Source organism: Phoenix dactylifera, chromosome 12 (assembly GCF_051530095.1).
Source record: "Phoenix dactylifera cultivar Ajwa chromosome 12, Ajwa_hap1_PhDact_Kaust_v1.1, whole genome shotgun sequence".
Taxonomy (NCBI): domain Eukaryota; kingdom Viridiplantae; phylum Streptophyta; class Magnoliopsida; order Arecales; family Arecaceae; genus Phoenix; species Phoenix dactylifera.
This window is the reverse complement of record NC_143201.1, coordinates 27,401,134-27,418,034: the sequence shown is the minus strand read 5'-3', so window position 1 is coordinate 27,418,034 and position 16,901 is coordinate 27,401,134. Positions and strand designations below refer to the sequence as shown.

The following is a 16,901-nucleotide window of genomic DNA, read 5'->3' as shown; positions in this document are numbered from 1 at the left end:
ATCCAGCATAGAAAAAATAAATATTATCTTTATAGTAGTATTTATTTTACATTTTTTAAAAAAATAGATATTAAATCTATCATTTATTTTATAATTTTTTTATCTATTTTCATACTAAATATTATAATTTAATATAAAATCGTCATCATTTGGATCTCGAAGTAAATTATGAGAAAGTACACTTGAGATCAACTTCAACGTTCGCACGACTTGGTTCGACCCTAACACCACGGAGAGGCGGTGACTTGCCCACGGCCTGTTGCCTTCACTCGGTAACACCCCGTCCCATGCAAAGTTATCAAGTAAAGGCTTTTCCAAATATTTCCTTTCTTCTCATCAATTCTTTAAGTTTTAAAAACAACTGGAGTTTTATCATTTATTTTCAAATTTTACATATCTTGGTAACGCAAGGCGATCATCTCCAATTGCTTAGCCCGTTGGAGACTCAAAACTAAACACAAAAGTCCGGTCTAAAATAGCCGGCATGGGTCATCGTCGTCAAGCATAGAAATAGGAGGCCTACTGCACCAAGTGCAACGACGACCATGGTAATGGCGCCGAAATTGGCGACCTATCTGATTGACCGCCCAGATCCGACTGCAGCAAAATATTTTTTTTTTTCTTGAACCAAGGTAGTAATGAATATTAAATTAACTGACACCAGGGTGTTAGATCGTGGCACGACTAGAAGTCTGTCACGAGTAATTCCAATCCAGCTCGGTATCTTATTCGAATTCTAATTTTGAATCTAGATCTGATCCAATAAAAAATCAGATCCATGGCGGCAACGAACCAAAAAAGAGAACAGCAAGGATGATAACAAAGAGAGCAAAAAAGAGAACAGCAAGGATGATAACAAAGAGAGAAGCGATATTGTAGATGAAGAGAAGCGATATCTAGATCTGGTCCCGTCTGAATTAGGTTTTGTACTGCTACTTTGTCGGTGAAATAAACTGAGCCATTCTTAAGACTGATGACGCCCTTCATCATCCCCAAGGAAAATTAACAATGGAAGAATCCCAGGAGCAGCCCACGAAGGACAGACGGTGCCAAGAACACGGTGTCCACCGGGACAGCCACGGAGCGCAAATGCCAACAAAAACCACCCATTCTAAGATGTCGACGCACTGGAGAATTACGCAGCACCTGCATCTCATGTTCCGTGACGCCCATTTGCTCGACCATCCACCCAAATAATACTAGTATTCTATTTCCCCCAAGACCAACCACCATTATTTTTATTCTAACAAAATGTCCAACCAGACAAAACGCCACTAAGTTTCCCACACACGGCATTCCCCCACACTATAAACTAATATGCCATCTGTCATTATCTATCAATCCACATAGACCTAATAAATACTCGCTTTAATTATAAAAAATAAATAATACATAATATTATCATTCTGTTTACTATTAATAGCCGCTTGGAGAGTCCTTTCCACCTTTTCCATCAGACCTGTCTCCCCACCGCCCCACATCCCGGGACAAGTACCGCAGGGCCCACTTGGCAAAATCCGGGATGGCAACAACAGGCTTAGGTGCCTCCAGCGCCGTCCGATGGCTCATCAAGATCTCCACCCTATCTTGGAGAAGGGTCATGACCGCCCACCCATCTGAGGCGCAGATGATGCGATGGAGACTTTACACTGTATCAGCGTCTTCCCCACCCGGAAACCGGGGACCACCGTGAACCCCACGGTGGGGGGCCTCAGTCCGGCAGCGTCGTCGTCGTCGTCCTCCTCCTCCGCCACGCTCTCCATGTAAACCTCCGAGAACCGGCAGCCCTGCCGGGCCTGGAAGATGGACCCCTCCCCCGGCCCGAACGAGAAGAAGAGGCAGTGGAGGAGCCACACGCGCCTCGCCATCTCCGCGAAGCCGGAGAAGAACGCCGACACCGGGAACCCCTGCCCCGAGCTCACCAGCGCCCTCTGCTCCAGACTACCAACGAACGACGCCTCCATCTTCGGGTGGACCAGGGCCAAATACTTCGCCCTTATGAACTTCCCCAACGCCGACTTTTGGGTTCCCCCTTCGAAAGCCTGCTTTATTTTCACGAATTTGAGCTCGGTGAACTCGTCGAAGAACCGGCGCCGGTCCCAAGTGGATCGGTCTGCCAAGGAGCTAAGATTGAAGTCCCGGCGATGGAAGTCGGAGAACATTTTCTGGCAGACGAATGATTCGAAGGCGAAGATCCGGTGGCTGGGCTTCCGGCGAAGTACGTCGGGCTGGATGGATCCGGCCGCGGCGTCAAGGTCCCACCCGGCTGATTCCATCTCCTTAACCATCAGCTTGACGAAGCACCGGATCGATTTCACGGTGTACCGCAGCGCGGTGAGGAAATGGGTGGGGTTCAGCCCGGAGAGGTGGAGGTCGTCGAGCGCGGACAGCGAGCGGCCCGGGTGGAGCCTGGCGTCGAGGGCTCGGTTCTGCTTCTCCAGGGCTTGGAGCTGGGCTTGGAGGGAGAGGATGTCGGAGTCCCTGAGCTGGAGCTCGGCCTCGAGCTTCTTGGTGGTGATCTGGTAGGTCTTGAGGAGGCTGCGCTGCTCCTGGTTCCGGGCCTCCAGGGCCGGCTGGGAGACCGGTGGAGCGGTGGATTGGAGCTGCTTGCTGAGGTAGGACTGCTTGAGGACGGAGAGGTGCTTGAGCTCGGAGACCACGGCCTGGTCAGCGGACTGGATGGAGTCGGGATCGTAGGGGGACTGAGCCACCTGGAGCTGGGCGTAGGCGGCCTTGATGGCGGAGATGCTGGCGAAGAGGTTGGCGAGGAGGGATTCCATCGCCTCTTTATCCTTGGAGGACAGCTTCTTCTGCGAGTGCTGCTGCTGCTGCTTCTCATCCTCGCCTTTGTGAGGCTCGGAGGGCATGGCGGAGAAGTAGTCTCTGAGGTTTCCTGAGAGCTTGAGCTTCTCCATGATTGGCCTATCTTTGCCCGGGACGACACCATTACCGCTGCCTCCGACGGAGCCGGTGGCGTCCCGGCGGCGGCGGATGCGGAACATCTTGGTGAAGGGCTTGCTCGGTGACTCCAGGTTAGATGGCGCCGGCCTCGTCTCTTCCACTATTCGTCTATTCAGGAAGAGAAAACCCTGATTTTGACCGGGAGAGGAGATCGAACAGCCTCAGAAAATTAGAAAGAAACTGGTGCGAGGACGGGAGAAGAGGAACGAGTGGCTGAAGCGTCCGCCAGAAGCAATCCAACGGCACCGAGAGCCAATCCGACGGCAGCGGTCTCTGTTGTCCTAAAGGAGAGGTTCCCTTAGAAGCGGGGTTATTTTGCTATAAAAATGAAAAAGAATAAGGAAAGGAGATTTTAAAGAGGGGGAAAGCGAAAGGAAGGGGAAGCCGTAGAGCAAAGATGCCGACAAAGCTACAGTACAGAGCTTCAATTAATTAAAAAAGAACAATAATTGCACTATATTCCAAATAAAAAAATTAAAAATCTCCATTATTCAATTTAATAATTTTTCTCCATGAGATTCTCGCATTGATGGGAGCATGTCCCATGGGCATGATCGGACAAATGCCGCAATCCGACATTAAAAAAATACTATATTTAGAATGCAGAGGAAAAGGGAGAAAAAAACAAAAGCTTTTGCTTGCCAAGAGGAATCTAGAATATAATTCTTTTTAAATGAAAAAAACCTAGAATATGGTAGTGGTGACAAATAGCTGGTTTGCGGCCTAAATTCTATCAGCATGAAGTCTGAAGGTGTTTTTTTTTTTTCTCACTATAACAGATGACTCATCCATCTTTAATGTAGATATATCTAAAAATACCGAAAAAACAACACCTCACATATTCACAAGATCCCCTAAAATGATCAGCTACCATGAGGCACTCAGTCCGCAGTCCTGCTAGCTTCTCTATAAACGTTCTTCACCGGAAACTTGTCTGAAGACGTCGAATTTTAACAGCAACAAGATTATAGTCCGTACTTGCACACAGCACAGTCCAAGTCCACCTGCACCACTCGGTCCCAAGTCCCAACTATCAAATCCATATATTGATTAAGGCCCCATGCTAGTGTTGAGAATGAAGGGAATAATTTCAATACCATCCTCTCAATAGGCTGCGGTTTATTTATCATGTAGACCCATGTCAAATATTTCAAATAAGCTTGTGGGGTAACTGTTCGTTTCCAGTGCATTCATCACGTTTGCATGAGATAAATGATGACTTTTAACAGTTATAAGCTAGCTTTCATTGAATGAATCAGGCCAGTGTGGAGTGCCTGGAACGCCTAGACAAAGATAAATTAGGATTTAATAAGGGGAGGAAATAAAAATCATGGCAAAGATGGAAAAATGATTATCTAGAGAGGGTTAGATCTATGCCTTATAATTTGGTGGTTTGCATGACTAATTTGACAAAGAAAAATCAGATTGGTGGTTTGAATATTTCCAGTGCACGCAGCGAAGAGATAGAATGTTTTGGACAAAATCAGATCTTAGAGCAAAGGAGTCCAGCGATGTAAATGGGCCGGTTCGGAGCACCAAAGCCAGTTAAAGCGTCCATCCGTTAAAAGAGATCCAACCAAGGGAAAGGACCGGTATAACGGCAAAAGAATTAGGCGAGCCTTGGCGTGAGCGACCCAAGCACAGCAGTGGCAACTCAAAAGAATAATTACCTATAAGTAACAGTAACGTAATCTAAAGTTGAAAACCAAGGTAAAGTATAATTCTAGCATTACATCCTTGTGATAGCAAATAGTCAGGGGTGCAAATAGGTAAGACCGGACCGAGTCATAAGTGACTTTTCTTATTCAGATTTTAATATTGAACCCAAATCCGACCCAATAGAATATGGGAATAAATCAAGTTAGATCCACGGTTAAAATTTCTGACCCTATCCGTCATTCGAGTCCGATCGGGTCTGGATCCGGATCGATTTCAGATAATCTAGCAAAAGTTCTATAGCATAATTAGCCACCTATACCAAATTGGCCATAAACACTGCTGCTGATTTCATAGGTTCAAATATTATGTTTATAGGTTTGCAAAATATTCAATTATATAAAGTACAGTAACCCAAAGATTCAGTCGAGAGAATGATACTGTTCTTTTTAACAAACAAAATAACATTGTTTTTAATTTTCTTGACGAAGTACGTGATTTTAATAGATTTGGTCATCCTTCTCCTGATCCTGGAGCGTACATGAGGACACTGATTTGGATGGTGAGACTTGTGCTTCAAGATTGATTGATTTTAATAAATCTCCAACAGATTCCAACACAATCTCTAGATTCCGTTTTAGCATTTTGATGGGCGACAGAACCACGAGTCTTAAAATTCTCATGCTCCAAATGCATGAGAAGTGGTTGAAAAGCTTCACGAAAAGCTCTTGACGACCAATCCTTTGCATTTAAAACTGTTTTCGCATAGAGTTCAAGGAATACCGGCTATATTAAGAAAAAATCAAGATCCAAAATCTTCATATGGGCCCTAAAGATATATCTGGATTTAGGTCGCGTCAAGCCGAGTTGTAGAGTAAACGATCTAAAATTCATCCAAAAAATAATAGGTCTGATCGAAAAAAAATTAATAAATCCAAACATGGCTCGAAAAATAAAACGAGTTGAATTTTAGAATGCGACTTAGCCACACAGATCTTTTAAAATAGACCGGATCTAGCCTAAGTCGGTCGAATCAAATCTAAATGAATTGGGTCAGATCGGATGACTCATCCTCGATTACAAAAATAGAGTTCTTTTATTTTATTCCGATACGGAATACAGCGGGTTCCTATTTGTGACATACCACCAGTCATGACGCAGAACAACTCTTTCCCAAAGCGGATTCTGCCACTGCCAAGCGCTCATCCGGCCATAATCGGTAACTATTGAAACGGAAAACCGGCATCAAGCAAACGGAAAACCACAAAAAAAGGGAAAAATCCGAAACAGCAAACGAAAAACAGGGGATGGACAAGTCCTGGATGTTTTGTAATTCATTTTTTCTGATCTTGGATCGTTTTCGGATTGCAGCGATCGATGAATCAGTAAAACCCCCTTTAACTGAACTGATCTTTTTCTTTGCTCGGATTAAGAGAAGAAGGTAAGGAACCACTATCTTTTGAACGGTTCGGAAACTTACCAGAAATCTTGGATCGGAATAGGGCTATGCTCTTGCTCTTCTCAGGCCTTCTTCTTCTATCCCTTTCCGACGAAGCTTGCGCTTCCGAGACGACCGTCACCGAGAGGAGAAATCTTTTCACCGGAGCCGGCGCAACCGAGCTCGTCTATGAAGAAAACGACCCCAAAATCAAATCTTTAAAGAGCCGCCGCCTCCTACTTCCTCTATTTCTTCTATCTATCAGAAATCGGAGCTTCTCGCATAGAAAACCTCGAAGACGAGCGGAGAGAGCAAGAGGAAGAGAGTGGGCGGAAGTGCGAAAAGACGAGAAAGCGGCGCAAGAATGGAAGAGAAGGGGCGCAGGTGCGTCGGGGAACGCCCTACTTCCTCTATTTCTTCTATCAGAAATCAGAGCTTCTCGCATAGAAAACCTCGAAGACGAGCGGAGAGAGCAAGAGGAAGAGAGTGGGTGGAAGTGCGAAAAGACGAGAAAGCGGCGCAAGAATGGAAGAGAAGGGGCGCAGGTGCGTCGGGGAACGCAGAATCGGATATAAAAACCCTTCTCCGCTTCTTTTAAGTCCATTTAACGCATACTTAATTACCTTCGTTTAACGCTGGAAATATCTTTCCTCGCTGATCTCTCTAGAAGCTCTGTTTCCCGTTAGAGAAAACGGTGGTACGATGAGGGTGTTTTTTTTTTCCTCTCCATCTCTGTCAATCTCTCAATTTCCTCTCTCCAAAGCCCAAACTAGCCAAATCAAGCTTTAGACTGTGATTGGGTTCGAGCTTAGATTGATTTTTTGATAAAAATTATGATCTTTGGCCCGGCATGAAGCTCAAAAAAATTTTCATGTCAAGCTTGCGCTGCATAGAAAACCAATCTAATCTGACCCAATTTTTAACCATATCCGGCCGTCTCTGTCATCCTTATCTCTTTCTAATCAATATCCCAATACCTGCTCTCCTCCAAACAATTGGATCATCCAATTCAATGCGAAGAAAATAATAAGGCCACCGATCAAATACTAGAATTCTTGAAGGAAAAGCACTAGAGTTACCTGCGTGGTTACAATCACAACGAATGAAACAAAGAAAGTGAGGTTCTTCTCGTAGAAGATCTTACAGCGGAGATGATGTGGACGGCATAGGCTTTAGCGGCGCCGGAGTTGGCGAAGATGGTGATAAGCACATGCTCCTTGACGTTGAAGGGCCCGGGATTGAGCGTGAACTCCCACCGGCTGCCCCTGAAGAAGGCGAAGGCTTCTAAGACGGTAACCACTTCTGTACAGTGAATTAGTGAAATAAAGCGCTTCGGTCTCTACCCTCCTTAGTCCATCCTGCAATGTAACTAAGGATGATAATGCTTAGACCGTTTAACTTATTTTAATTTATTGTACATTGAGTTGGATTATATTTCTAAAAAGAAGGATTAGATTTGGGTCTAAATTTTTGACCCGTTTAATAGATAAGGTAGGGCATGGAATTTATCAAAGAACCTTGGTTTCCTAATCAATTCGCTCATGTTGGTAGCATCACTCCTTGCTAGACCCTCTTTTCTCCTAAGATTAGAGTTGATTACGGGCTAGCTGGCCCATCCAGTCTAACCTAATTTAGTGGGCTGGGACACTAAAAATAAGCCTGTGGGATAAACCCGTGCAAAAAAAGCGGAAAAATTAAAGAATGGCCCGACTTGACTTGGCCCTATATATATATATATATATATATATATATATATATATATATATATATATATATATATATATATATATATATATATATATATATATATATATATATATATATATATATATATATATATATATATATATCGGGGCATTTGGTAACCCCAACAGGATCACCATGGTGATCTAAGATCCCCGGTGATCCGAATGCTGGGGTGATTTGATCCCAGTAATCTAAGATCAATGTATTTGGTAGGCAATGGTCCAGTAATTAAAAATCCTCAAGTATCCATGAGTAACTTGTTTGGTATGGTACGGAGATCCAAGATCACCGTCCAAATAATATCACAAATACCCCTGATATATTTTAGATAGATTTTTTATGTGTTTTTAGTTCTCATCAATTAAAAATGTAAGTCAATATGCTAATTTCTATAATAGCGTTATAATTTTGTCACATATTATACTTTTAATAGCTCTTATCATATATTTATTAATCATATAAAATATATTATAATAAAATATTAATATATTTATCAATATATAATTATTAATATATTCTATAAAAATATATTTATTACTCCTATAAGTTATTAATCTTATAAAAATATGTTATTTTTCATTATAGAATTAATATTTTTATTTATACTTATAATAGATTTTTTAATACTAATAATTATTTTGATTAGGAAAATAAGGTAAATAGGAGTAATATATTAAATATTTTCATTATATAAATATAATATATAATAATATATTTCTACTATATAATATCATTATATTATTTTATATATATATATATAACATTGACATAATATATTGATGGTATATTGAAGGGTATTTTTGTCTTTAATTTTCAATCCGAATCACTATCTTGGGGTGATCTTGAATTTCCGACCTCAAGGATGGGTATCCCATCACCGAGTTGGACGGTGATGGGAGAAATGGAGGTGATTTAGGATCACCGCCACATAGGATCATCGTGGTACAACCAAACGCGGTGATCTCATCACCTCCACCCACATCATCCTTGATCCTGGGAGGATCACCCTGTTGCTGGAAATTGGACCCGAGGGCGGCCGCGAACCGAGGAGGAGGAGGAGCTCCGGCGAAAACTGGCGGGCGGCGATCCGTCGGCGGGCGGCGTCCTCCGTGGGGGGCCTGCAAGAAGCCGGTGGCCGGGCTTTTCCGGCGCCGGCCCTCCGATGCCTAAGTCAGAGGGGGGCTTAATTTTGGAGAAGAGAGAGGGACTGTATGTGAAGTCCGAAAAATCCCCTTGGGAGGAAGAAGCCTCCAGCCCCCTTTTTAGAGGGAGAAGCTCCCCTTTTATAGGGAGAGTGGCAGGGTTACCTGTGATGTGACTGGGCGAATTAATGGGTTACCGTCACGATTGGACGTGGGCGTGGAAGTAATGAGTTGCCGTGGATGGCCCGTTCCCATCATGGGAGGAGATGGCGTGCAGCCAGAGCTTGCTTGAGGCGCACAGTGCAGTACATTCTTGGGAATGATGAGGCGTTGACAGTCGTAGCAGAGTATGGTTCCTGATTAATATGTCGTGGCGTGGCCGGCAAGTAAAACATGGTGCGGTAAGGCTGCTGCAGGGCATGTCCGCAGCATATAGATGACGAGGCCGGCCTTCTGAGGTCAGCTCAGCCTTCTGGTCTCGTCCTGCTGGTCTTAGCCTTCTGTGCTCGGCCTACTGTGCTCGGCCTTCTGGTCTCGGCCCGCTGAGCTCGGCCTTCTGAGCTCGGCAGCCTTCTGGTCTCGGCCTGCTGAGCTCGGCCTTCCGAGCTCGGCAGCCTTCTGATTTCGGCCATCTGAGCTCGGCCTGCATGATGAGCCCGGCCTGCATGATGAGCTCGGCAGCCTTCTGAGCTCGGCTTGCATGAGCTCGGCTCGGCTTTCTGAGCTCGGCCTGCATGATGAGCTCGGCCTGCATGATGAGCTCGGCTCGGCCTGCATGATGAGCTCAGGCTTGTTGTCAGATTTGGGTGCTTTAATTGTACGTGTGGGGTGGTCTATTTTTTCCCCCAACACTACCCCCGACTTCCGAGTTCGAGCAGCTTTTTGGCTCGGGCGAAGGAAGTAGTCTAGTCGTCGATCATCCTGTAACATAGCCAAATCTATATGGAGATGTGCGTGCCAAGTAGGGTGTACCTCTCATGCAGTTGGAGTTAAGTGCTCCAGGTTGACTCAGCGGCCTTCTTTGGCCTTGTCTGTTGACGATCAAGCCGAAATCGAGCCGAGCTCGATAGTCGATGGAGATCGAGCCGAGCTCGATTACTCGATGGAGATCGAGCCGAGCTCGATTAGTCGATGGAGACCGAGCCGAGCTCGATTAGTCGATGGAGACCGAGCCGAGCTCGATTAGTCGATGGAGACCGAGCCGAGCTCGATTAGTCGATGGAGACCGAGCCGAGCTCGATTAGTCGATGGAGATCGACGTTAATCCTTTAACTGGGGGATCCGAGCTTGGTCGGGAATCCGATCTTGGAGACATACGGAAGATGGACTTCATTCGTTGGCGATCGTGCGCCCTTATTCGGAGCGGGGCGACGTTGGAGATAGAGATACCCGTAGGTCGTTTTTTGGATTCTCCGACCTGAAAATAGATAAAATATTGAAATTATTTGAAGCCAAAGTGGCGTCCTGTACCTTTTGGAGATATTTTGATGGCTCCTGAGCTCCAAAGTCCCTCAGGACTTGGCTCAGCACCAGCCTTCTTTGGCTCGATTTTCTGGGAGGTGTTCTGCGCTCGGGCTTCTGAGCTCGCGCTTATGAGCTCAGCAGCCTTCTGGTTTCGGCCTTCTGAGCTCGGCCTGCATGAGCTCTGCCTGGATGAGACTGCTGCAGGTCGTGGCTGCAGCATGTGGATGACGAGCTCGGCCTTCTGAGCTCGGCCTGGATGAGACTGCTCCAGGTCGTGGCTGCAGCATGTGGATGACGAGCTCGGCCTTCTGAGCTCGGCTCGGCCTGCATGAGCTCGGCCTGGATGAGACTGCTCCAGGTCGTGGCTGCAGCATGTGGATGACGAGCTCGGCCTTCTGAGCTCGGCTCGGCCTGCATGAGCTTGGCCTGGATGAGCTCGGCTTGCATGATGAGCTCGGCTCAGTCTTCTGAGCTCGGCTTGGCTCTCTGTGCACGGCCGGGGCTTCGGTGATGGCGACGCTCTGAAGGAGAGCAACGTCACGAGCGCCGTCATAAGGACTTACACCCATGAGGAGGGAGTACATAACTCTCCTTCTCCAGACCTCAGCTTTTATTTCTCTTTCCCTCCAACTCGTTGATGTGAGACTTGGGCTACTACTTCTCACTAGTTGCCCCCACGTACGTCGTTGTAGCGGGAGCCATGCCTGATTCGAGATGGCTCGGGAGAGAGTTTCTTCCTCTGCTTAACATGAACCCGTGGAGGCGGCACAGGAGGAGCCTCCACTTGTTGCAGGCTTTGGGCTGCAATGGCTAGCGCTTGGACTTGTTGCACTAGCGCGTCGAAGTGCTCGGGTTGGACTTGTGGAGTTTGATCTGCCGGAGGTCTTGGTGGTGGATTCTGGACTGAGCGCCCGGGGCTTGGAGCATGATGCTGAGAGGCGTTAAAGACTCCTCTGCTCCTTAGTTTCATGGCCGCAACTCGGGCCCTTCCTCTAGCGCCAACTGTTGCGGGATTTGCACCCCGACACCAGCCCGCACACCGGCCGAGCAGGGAAAGCATCCACGTCCCTTCTAGAGGTATTGTCCGCTTTGGGGATCGGGTGAACCGGCCCAGCGGCTGCTGCCCCCCCGCACGGTTTTGTCCCCATCAGGGCCCGCTCCAGGGATCGGGTGAACCGGCCCAGCGGCTGCCGCCCCCCCTTCACGGTTTTGCCCCACAAAAGGGCCCTCTGGAGGAAAGGTTTACACCTTTGTTGCCCAAGGTGACAACCCAAGAGGGGGGGGTGAATTGGGTCTTTTAAAACCTTTTAAACTACTTCTAATCTTTTAGATTAATTATGCTAAGTTGTATGGATGCTTAGTGAAGCTTAACCTTAGCAAGAGTATGATTCTAATCTAATCAACTATTAAGCAGTGGGTTCAATAAAAGATTAGTCTAATTTTGCCCTAGTATGCTATTCAATTTAATGATTGAGTAAATTGATTATGCTTGCAACTAAAGGATGCACGAAGAAGAGTTAAGCAAGCTTAATATCTAAGTAAGTGAGTGAGGAGGTCAGTCAACAAAGAGCATCACAAACACAACAAAAATATAGTGGTTCGGTGCACCCCAGCACCTACATCCACTCCCCAAGACCTCTTGGGAATTTCACTATAATCCTACCGATTACAGCCGGTTGTTTTACAAGCTCACAACCCAACTTGTTGTTTTACGAGCGCACAACGAACTCGGTCGGTTTTCCCAGGCTCACCGACTAGAACCAACCCCGATTGTTTTCCCGGGCTCACAATCAAACCCTTACACGTTGGTTTTACCCTCGGCTCACCAACAAACCTATCTCCGTTGGTTTTCCCCTTTGGCTCACCAACAAACCTATCTCCGTTGGTTTTCCCTTTGGCTCACCAACAAACCTTACACCGTTGGTTTTCCCTTTGGCTCACCAACAAACCTTACACCGTTGGTTTTCCCTTTGGCTCACCAACAAACCTTTACCCCTTGATTCAATCCCGTGATTGAATCAAGTTACAAGATATTATAACAAAGTTTAAGATAAATCAAAGCTTCTTAAACAAGCAAATATAACACTATAAGCAAATAGAGTAAAGTGAAGTCCTCAAACGAGTTTGGAAGATGAAGGAGCTCGACTTCTTCTTTACTTGACCCTCTTCTGATTTGGCACGAAGTGGAGGATCACTGAGGCAGCACACGGATGGAGAGGAAGCTTTGGGATTCACTTGGATGCTCTTCTTCCCTCTATTTCACTTTGAATGGCCCTTTTGTGCTTTTGGGAGATTTCCCTTGTAATCTGTTTGGAATCTCTTCCCTAAAAGTTCTCTCCCACTTCCATGAGTTCTCCCCTAGCTCTCTTTTTGTTTTTATAGCTTTAGATGGCGTGGAAACAAGAATATAGCCGTTAGAGACAAGAAAAGGAGCCGTTGGACACAGTCTGCATTTCCTGACAATGTTACCGTTGGGATCGGAGTCGACTCGCGCGATCAGGAGTCGGCTCGCCTGTTGCAGGAGTCGGCTCGTGTTTTACCGGAGACGACTCGGCCACTGTTCCAAATTTGAATTAATGTGCTTGCCTCGACTGGGAGTCGACTCGTCTTAACCTGGAGTCGACTCGCCAACTTCTGGAGCTGACTTGGCAATTTCGGAGTCGGCTCATCCACTGAAGTCCGTGGATCCAATTTTGAATTTTGTCCTCTCGAGTCGACTCGACTGTCCTGGGAGTCGACTCGAATCTCAGAGCCCGAACTCCCGATCCTCTGTCTTTTAGCTCGTCCAGTCTTGGAGTCGACTCGAACTTCCTTGGAGTCGACTCGGCTCTCAGTTTGCGAAACACAGCCTTCTGCCATCTTGGTGTAGCGCTGCCTTGGAGTCGACTCGAGCTGTCTGGGAGTCGACTCGAATCTCAGAGGCAGTAACTTGGTTTTCTGTCTGTTGATGGTCGCGGAGTCTCGGAGTCGACTCGTGCAATACGGGAGTCGACTCGAATCTCAGAGTCCCAAAAATGCTCTCTGACTTTTTCCTTGTGTTCCGCTGAGAGTCGACTCTTGCTTTCTTTGGAGTCGACCTAACAACCATTGGAGTCGACTCGCATTCCTCAGGAGTCGACTCGAATCTCAGGGTCGAAAATCCCTCTCTGACTTTTCTGCCTTTTACACCCTGGAGTCGACTCGTTCTACTCTCGAGTTGACTCGCCAAGCATTGGAGTCGACTCGAATTCCTCAGGAGTCGACTCGAAGACTATTCTTTTAAATTTTCCTTGAATTTGCTCCTCCAATTTGAATCTTTTGAACTTGAGACTTGGGCCAATAACTTGTAGCTTTCTTCCAACTTTTCTTGAGTGCTTTTAGAGGCCTTCTTGTGTTCTTCCAACTTGCTATGTTCCTTGCAACATAAATATCTTTCTCCTTGCAACATAAACATTAGTATCTATACTTCAAGGTTTTGTGATCATCAAAATCAATCTATGAATCAATCTTTGGGTCATCAACCTCCTCATTATAAGGCACAGACCTTTCCACTGATTAGAGCATGATGCCGGGAGGTATCAGAGACTCCTCTGCTCCTTAGTTTCATGGCCACAACTCGGTCCCTTCCTCTAGCGCCAACTGTTGCTGGAAATTGGACCCGGGGGCGGCCGCGAAACGAGGAGGAGGAGGAGCTCCGGCGAAAACTGGCGGGCGGCGATCCGTCGGCGGGCGGCGTCCTCCGTGGGGGGCCTGCAAGAAGCCGGTGGCCTGGCTTTTCCGGCGCCGGCCCTCCGATGCCTAAGTCAGAGGGGGGCTTAATTTTGGAGAAGAGAGAGGGACTGTATGTGAAGTCCGAAAAATCCCCTTGGGAGGAAGAAGCCTCCAGCCCCCTTTTTAGAGGGAGAAGCTCCCCTTTTATAGGGAGAGTGGCAGGGTTACCTGTGATGTGACTGGGCGAATTAATGGGTTACCGTCACGATTGGACGTGGGCGTGGAAGTAATGAGTTGCCGTGGATGGCCCGTTCCCATCATGGAAGGAGATGGCGTGCAGCCAGAGCTTGCTTGAGGCGCACAGTGCAGTACATTCTTGGGAATGATGAGGCGTTGACAGTCGTAGCAGAGTATGGTTCCTGATTAATATGTCGTGGCGTGGCCGGCAAGTAAAACATGGTGCGGTAAGGCTGCTGCAGGGCATGTCCGCAGCATATAGATGACGAGGCCGGCCTTCTGAGGTCAGCTCAGCCTTCTGGTCTCGTCCTGCTGGTCTTAGCCTTCTGTGCTCGGCCTGCTGTGCTCGGCCTTCTGGTCTCGGCCCGCTGAGCTCGGCCTTCTGAGCTCGGCAGCCTTCTGGTCTCAGCCTGCTGAGCTCGGCCTTCCGAGCTCGGCAGCCTTCTGATTTCGGCCTTCTGAGCTCGGCCTGCATGATGAGCCCGGCCTGCATGATGAGCTCGGCAGCCTTCTGAGCTCGGCTTGCATGAGCTCGGCTCGGCTTTCTGAGCTCGGCCTGCATGATGAGCTCGGCTCGGCCTGCATGATGAGCTCAGGCTTGTTGTCAGATTTGGGTGCTTTAATTGTACGTGTGGGGTGGTCTATTTTTTCCCCCAACACACCCCATACCAAACGCCCTATGGGGATTGATAACCTACTCTCTGTTATGGTAGGTTATCAATCTACCCATTTTTTCTAAGACAAAAAATACGCTTACTTTTTATAACTCGTAAGAATATTTTATATTTTTTTGCAATCTCACATTAACTCATCCTCTCAACCCCTCAATTAATACTCTCTCCCTCTCTTTCTTTCTCTCTCCGTTATATATATATATATATATATATATAGATATGTGTGTGTATGTATACATATACATATATTAGATACATACATACATACATACGTACGTACGTACGTACATACATACATACGTACGTACATACATACATACATACATACATACATACATACATACACATATATATATATATATATATATATATATATATATATATATATATATGCATATATGTACGTATATATACATACATATATCTATCTATAAATATACATATATCTATATGTATATACATCTATATGTATGTGCGCGCGCGCGCGCGTGCGTGCGTGCGTTAATATGTATTTCACACTAAATCAATTTAGCCTCTGGGATGCTACAACAAATACTGATGATAACAAGACGCAGGGGGATATCACCAAAGACCTCCATCATCATGTACGTGTAAATTTTTGGATAAAATTATCAATATAAATTCCTTGAAACAAGCCGAGCTGCATGAATGATAAACAGGCAGGCCGTCTCTGTCATCCTTATCTCTTTCTAATCAATCATCACTCTTGTATTCCTTGTCAGTCTTTTTTGGATTTGATTTTGGATATAGCAAGTATTGATTGCTCATCTTGCCAGCCTAAGTTGAACTTAGTTTGAGACTTGATTTTAATTTGTCATTTTTGTTTCTTCTAATTGTGTATTAACTTCTAACCTTTTTTTGATTGAAATATATCAATTTTTAACATATAAACAGAACTACTAGGAGATATTGAGAGGGGAAAGATAGCACAGGAACTAAGACCAATCAAATGTTATCGTTGCTTTGCATTGAAAGGTGAATTTGTGATGGCTGTTGAGTTCAACCATATTGACTTCTTTTCTGGCTCATTTTGATTAAGATGACCGAGGTAAATGAAAGTTTCTTGAAATTGGATATTTGCAATAAATCAAGCTCTTTGCACCCACGACTTAGATCTATGGCTGGATCATGTCTTGTAAACCTAGTCATGCCATAACAAGATAGAAATTTGAGCCAAGTTATGAATGCGTATTTTAATTACTAACTTTTCTTGCATTGACGGAGCTTGTTCATATAATTTCTTCAACCAAATACATATGGCTTCAGTCCATAAAGAAAAACACTAATAAAGGGCAACCAAACCATTGTTTGACTAGGTTAACCCGTGCCATTAAGTATAGTGTTCAATTCCATATTCATGGTGTAAGGATCCATACGAGCGTATATTTAGTCCCATATCAATTATGCACTGGGTAGATCTTATGTACTTGTACAAAGTCAAAAAATTCGAATAATATTTTTTGTCTAGCTTTTTTGGATGAAATCCTAGATTATTATAAATAATATCAGAGTGAACCCGGCTCATTGCCTATATAGATTAGAGGAACACCGCAATATGGGTCCATTGGGGCCAACCATGGACCGATCGTGGTACTTGAGATTAGATTTAAATTGATTTGGACATTTAGCCTAACGAGAGAGCTTAAATGGAGAAGTATGTGAAGACTCAAGCGGGTGTGTTTGTAGTCCCATATCTGCTATATGTTGGATGAATCTTGAGTACTTGTTTAGGGTCAAAGAACCTATATAACACCTTTTAATTAGCTTTCTAGGTGAGGTCCTGGGTTGTTACACATAACACTTATAATTTTATTAGTATATGATTTTTGAAAACAAGGATGCAATATATACTATCATTGGGCCATAATTGCC

General features: G+C 45.5%; 1 protein-coding gene across 4 annotated transcripts; it reads right to left on the bottom strand.

Annotated features, from left to right (window-relative positions):
• Positions 1 to 1,210: 1,210 nt before the first annotated feature.
• LOC103710272 (protein GRAVITROPIC IN THE LIGHT 1) lies at positions 1,211 to 7,409 on the bottom strand. 4 transcript variants are annotated; one of them, XM_008795937.5, is made up of 2 exons: positions 6,098 to 7,409; positions 1,211 to 3,279 (listed from the first exon to the last, which is right to left on the bottom strand). In XM_008795937.5, the coding sequence occupies exon 2, from the start codon at positions 3,000 to 3,002 to the stop codon at positions 1,599 to 1,601; it is 1,404 nt and encodes a 467-aa protein (XP_008794159.3). In that variant the 5' UTR covers positions 3,003 to 3,279; positions 6,098 to 7,409; the 3' UTR covers positions 1,211 to 1,598. The 4 variants fall into 4 exon arrangements, with proteins under 4 accessions (XP_008794159.3, XP_008794158.3, XP_008794160.3 ...); XM_008795936.5 differs by having other exon boundaries at positions 1,211 to 3,242; XM_008795938.5 differs by having other exon boundaries at positions 1,211 to 3,234.
• Between the last annotated feature and the right edge of the window lie 9,492 nt (positions 7,410 to 16,901).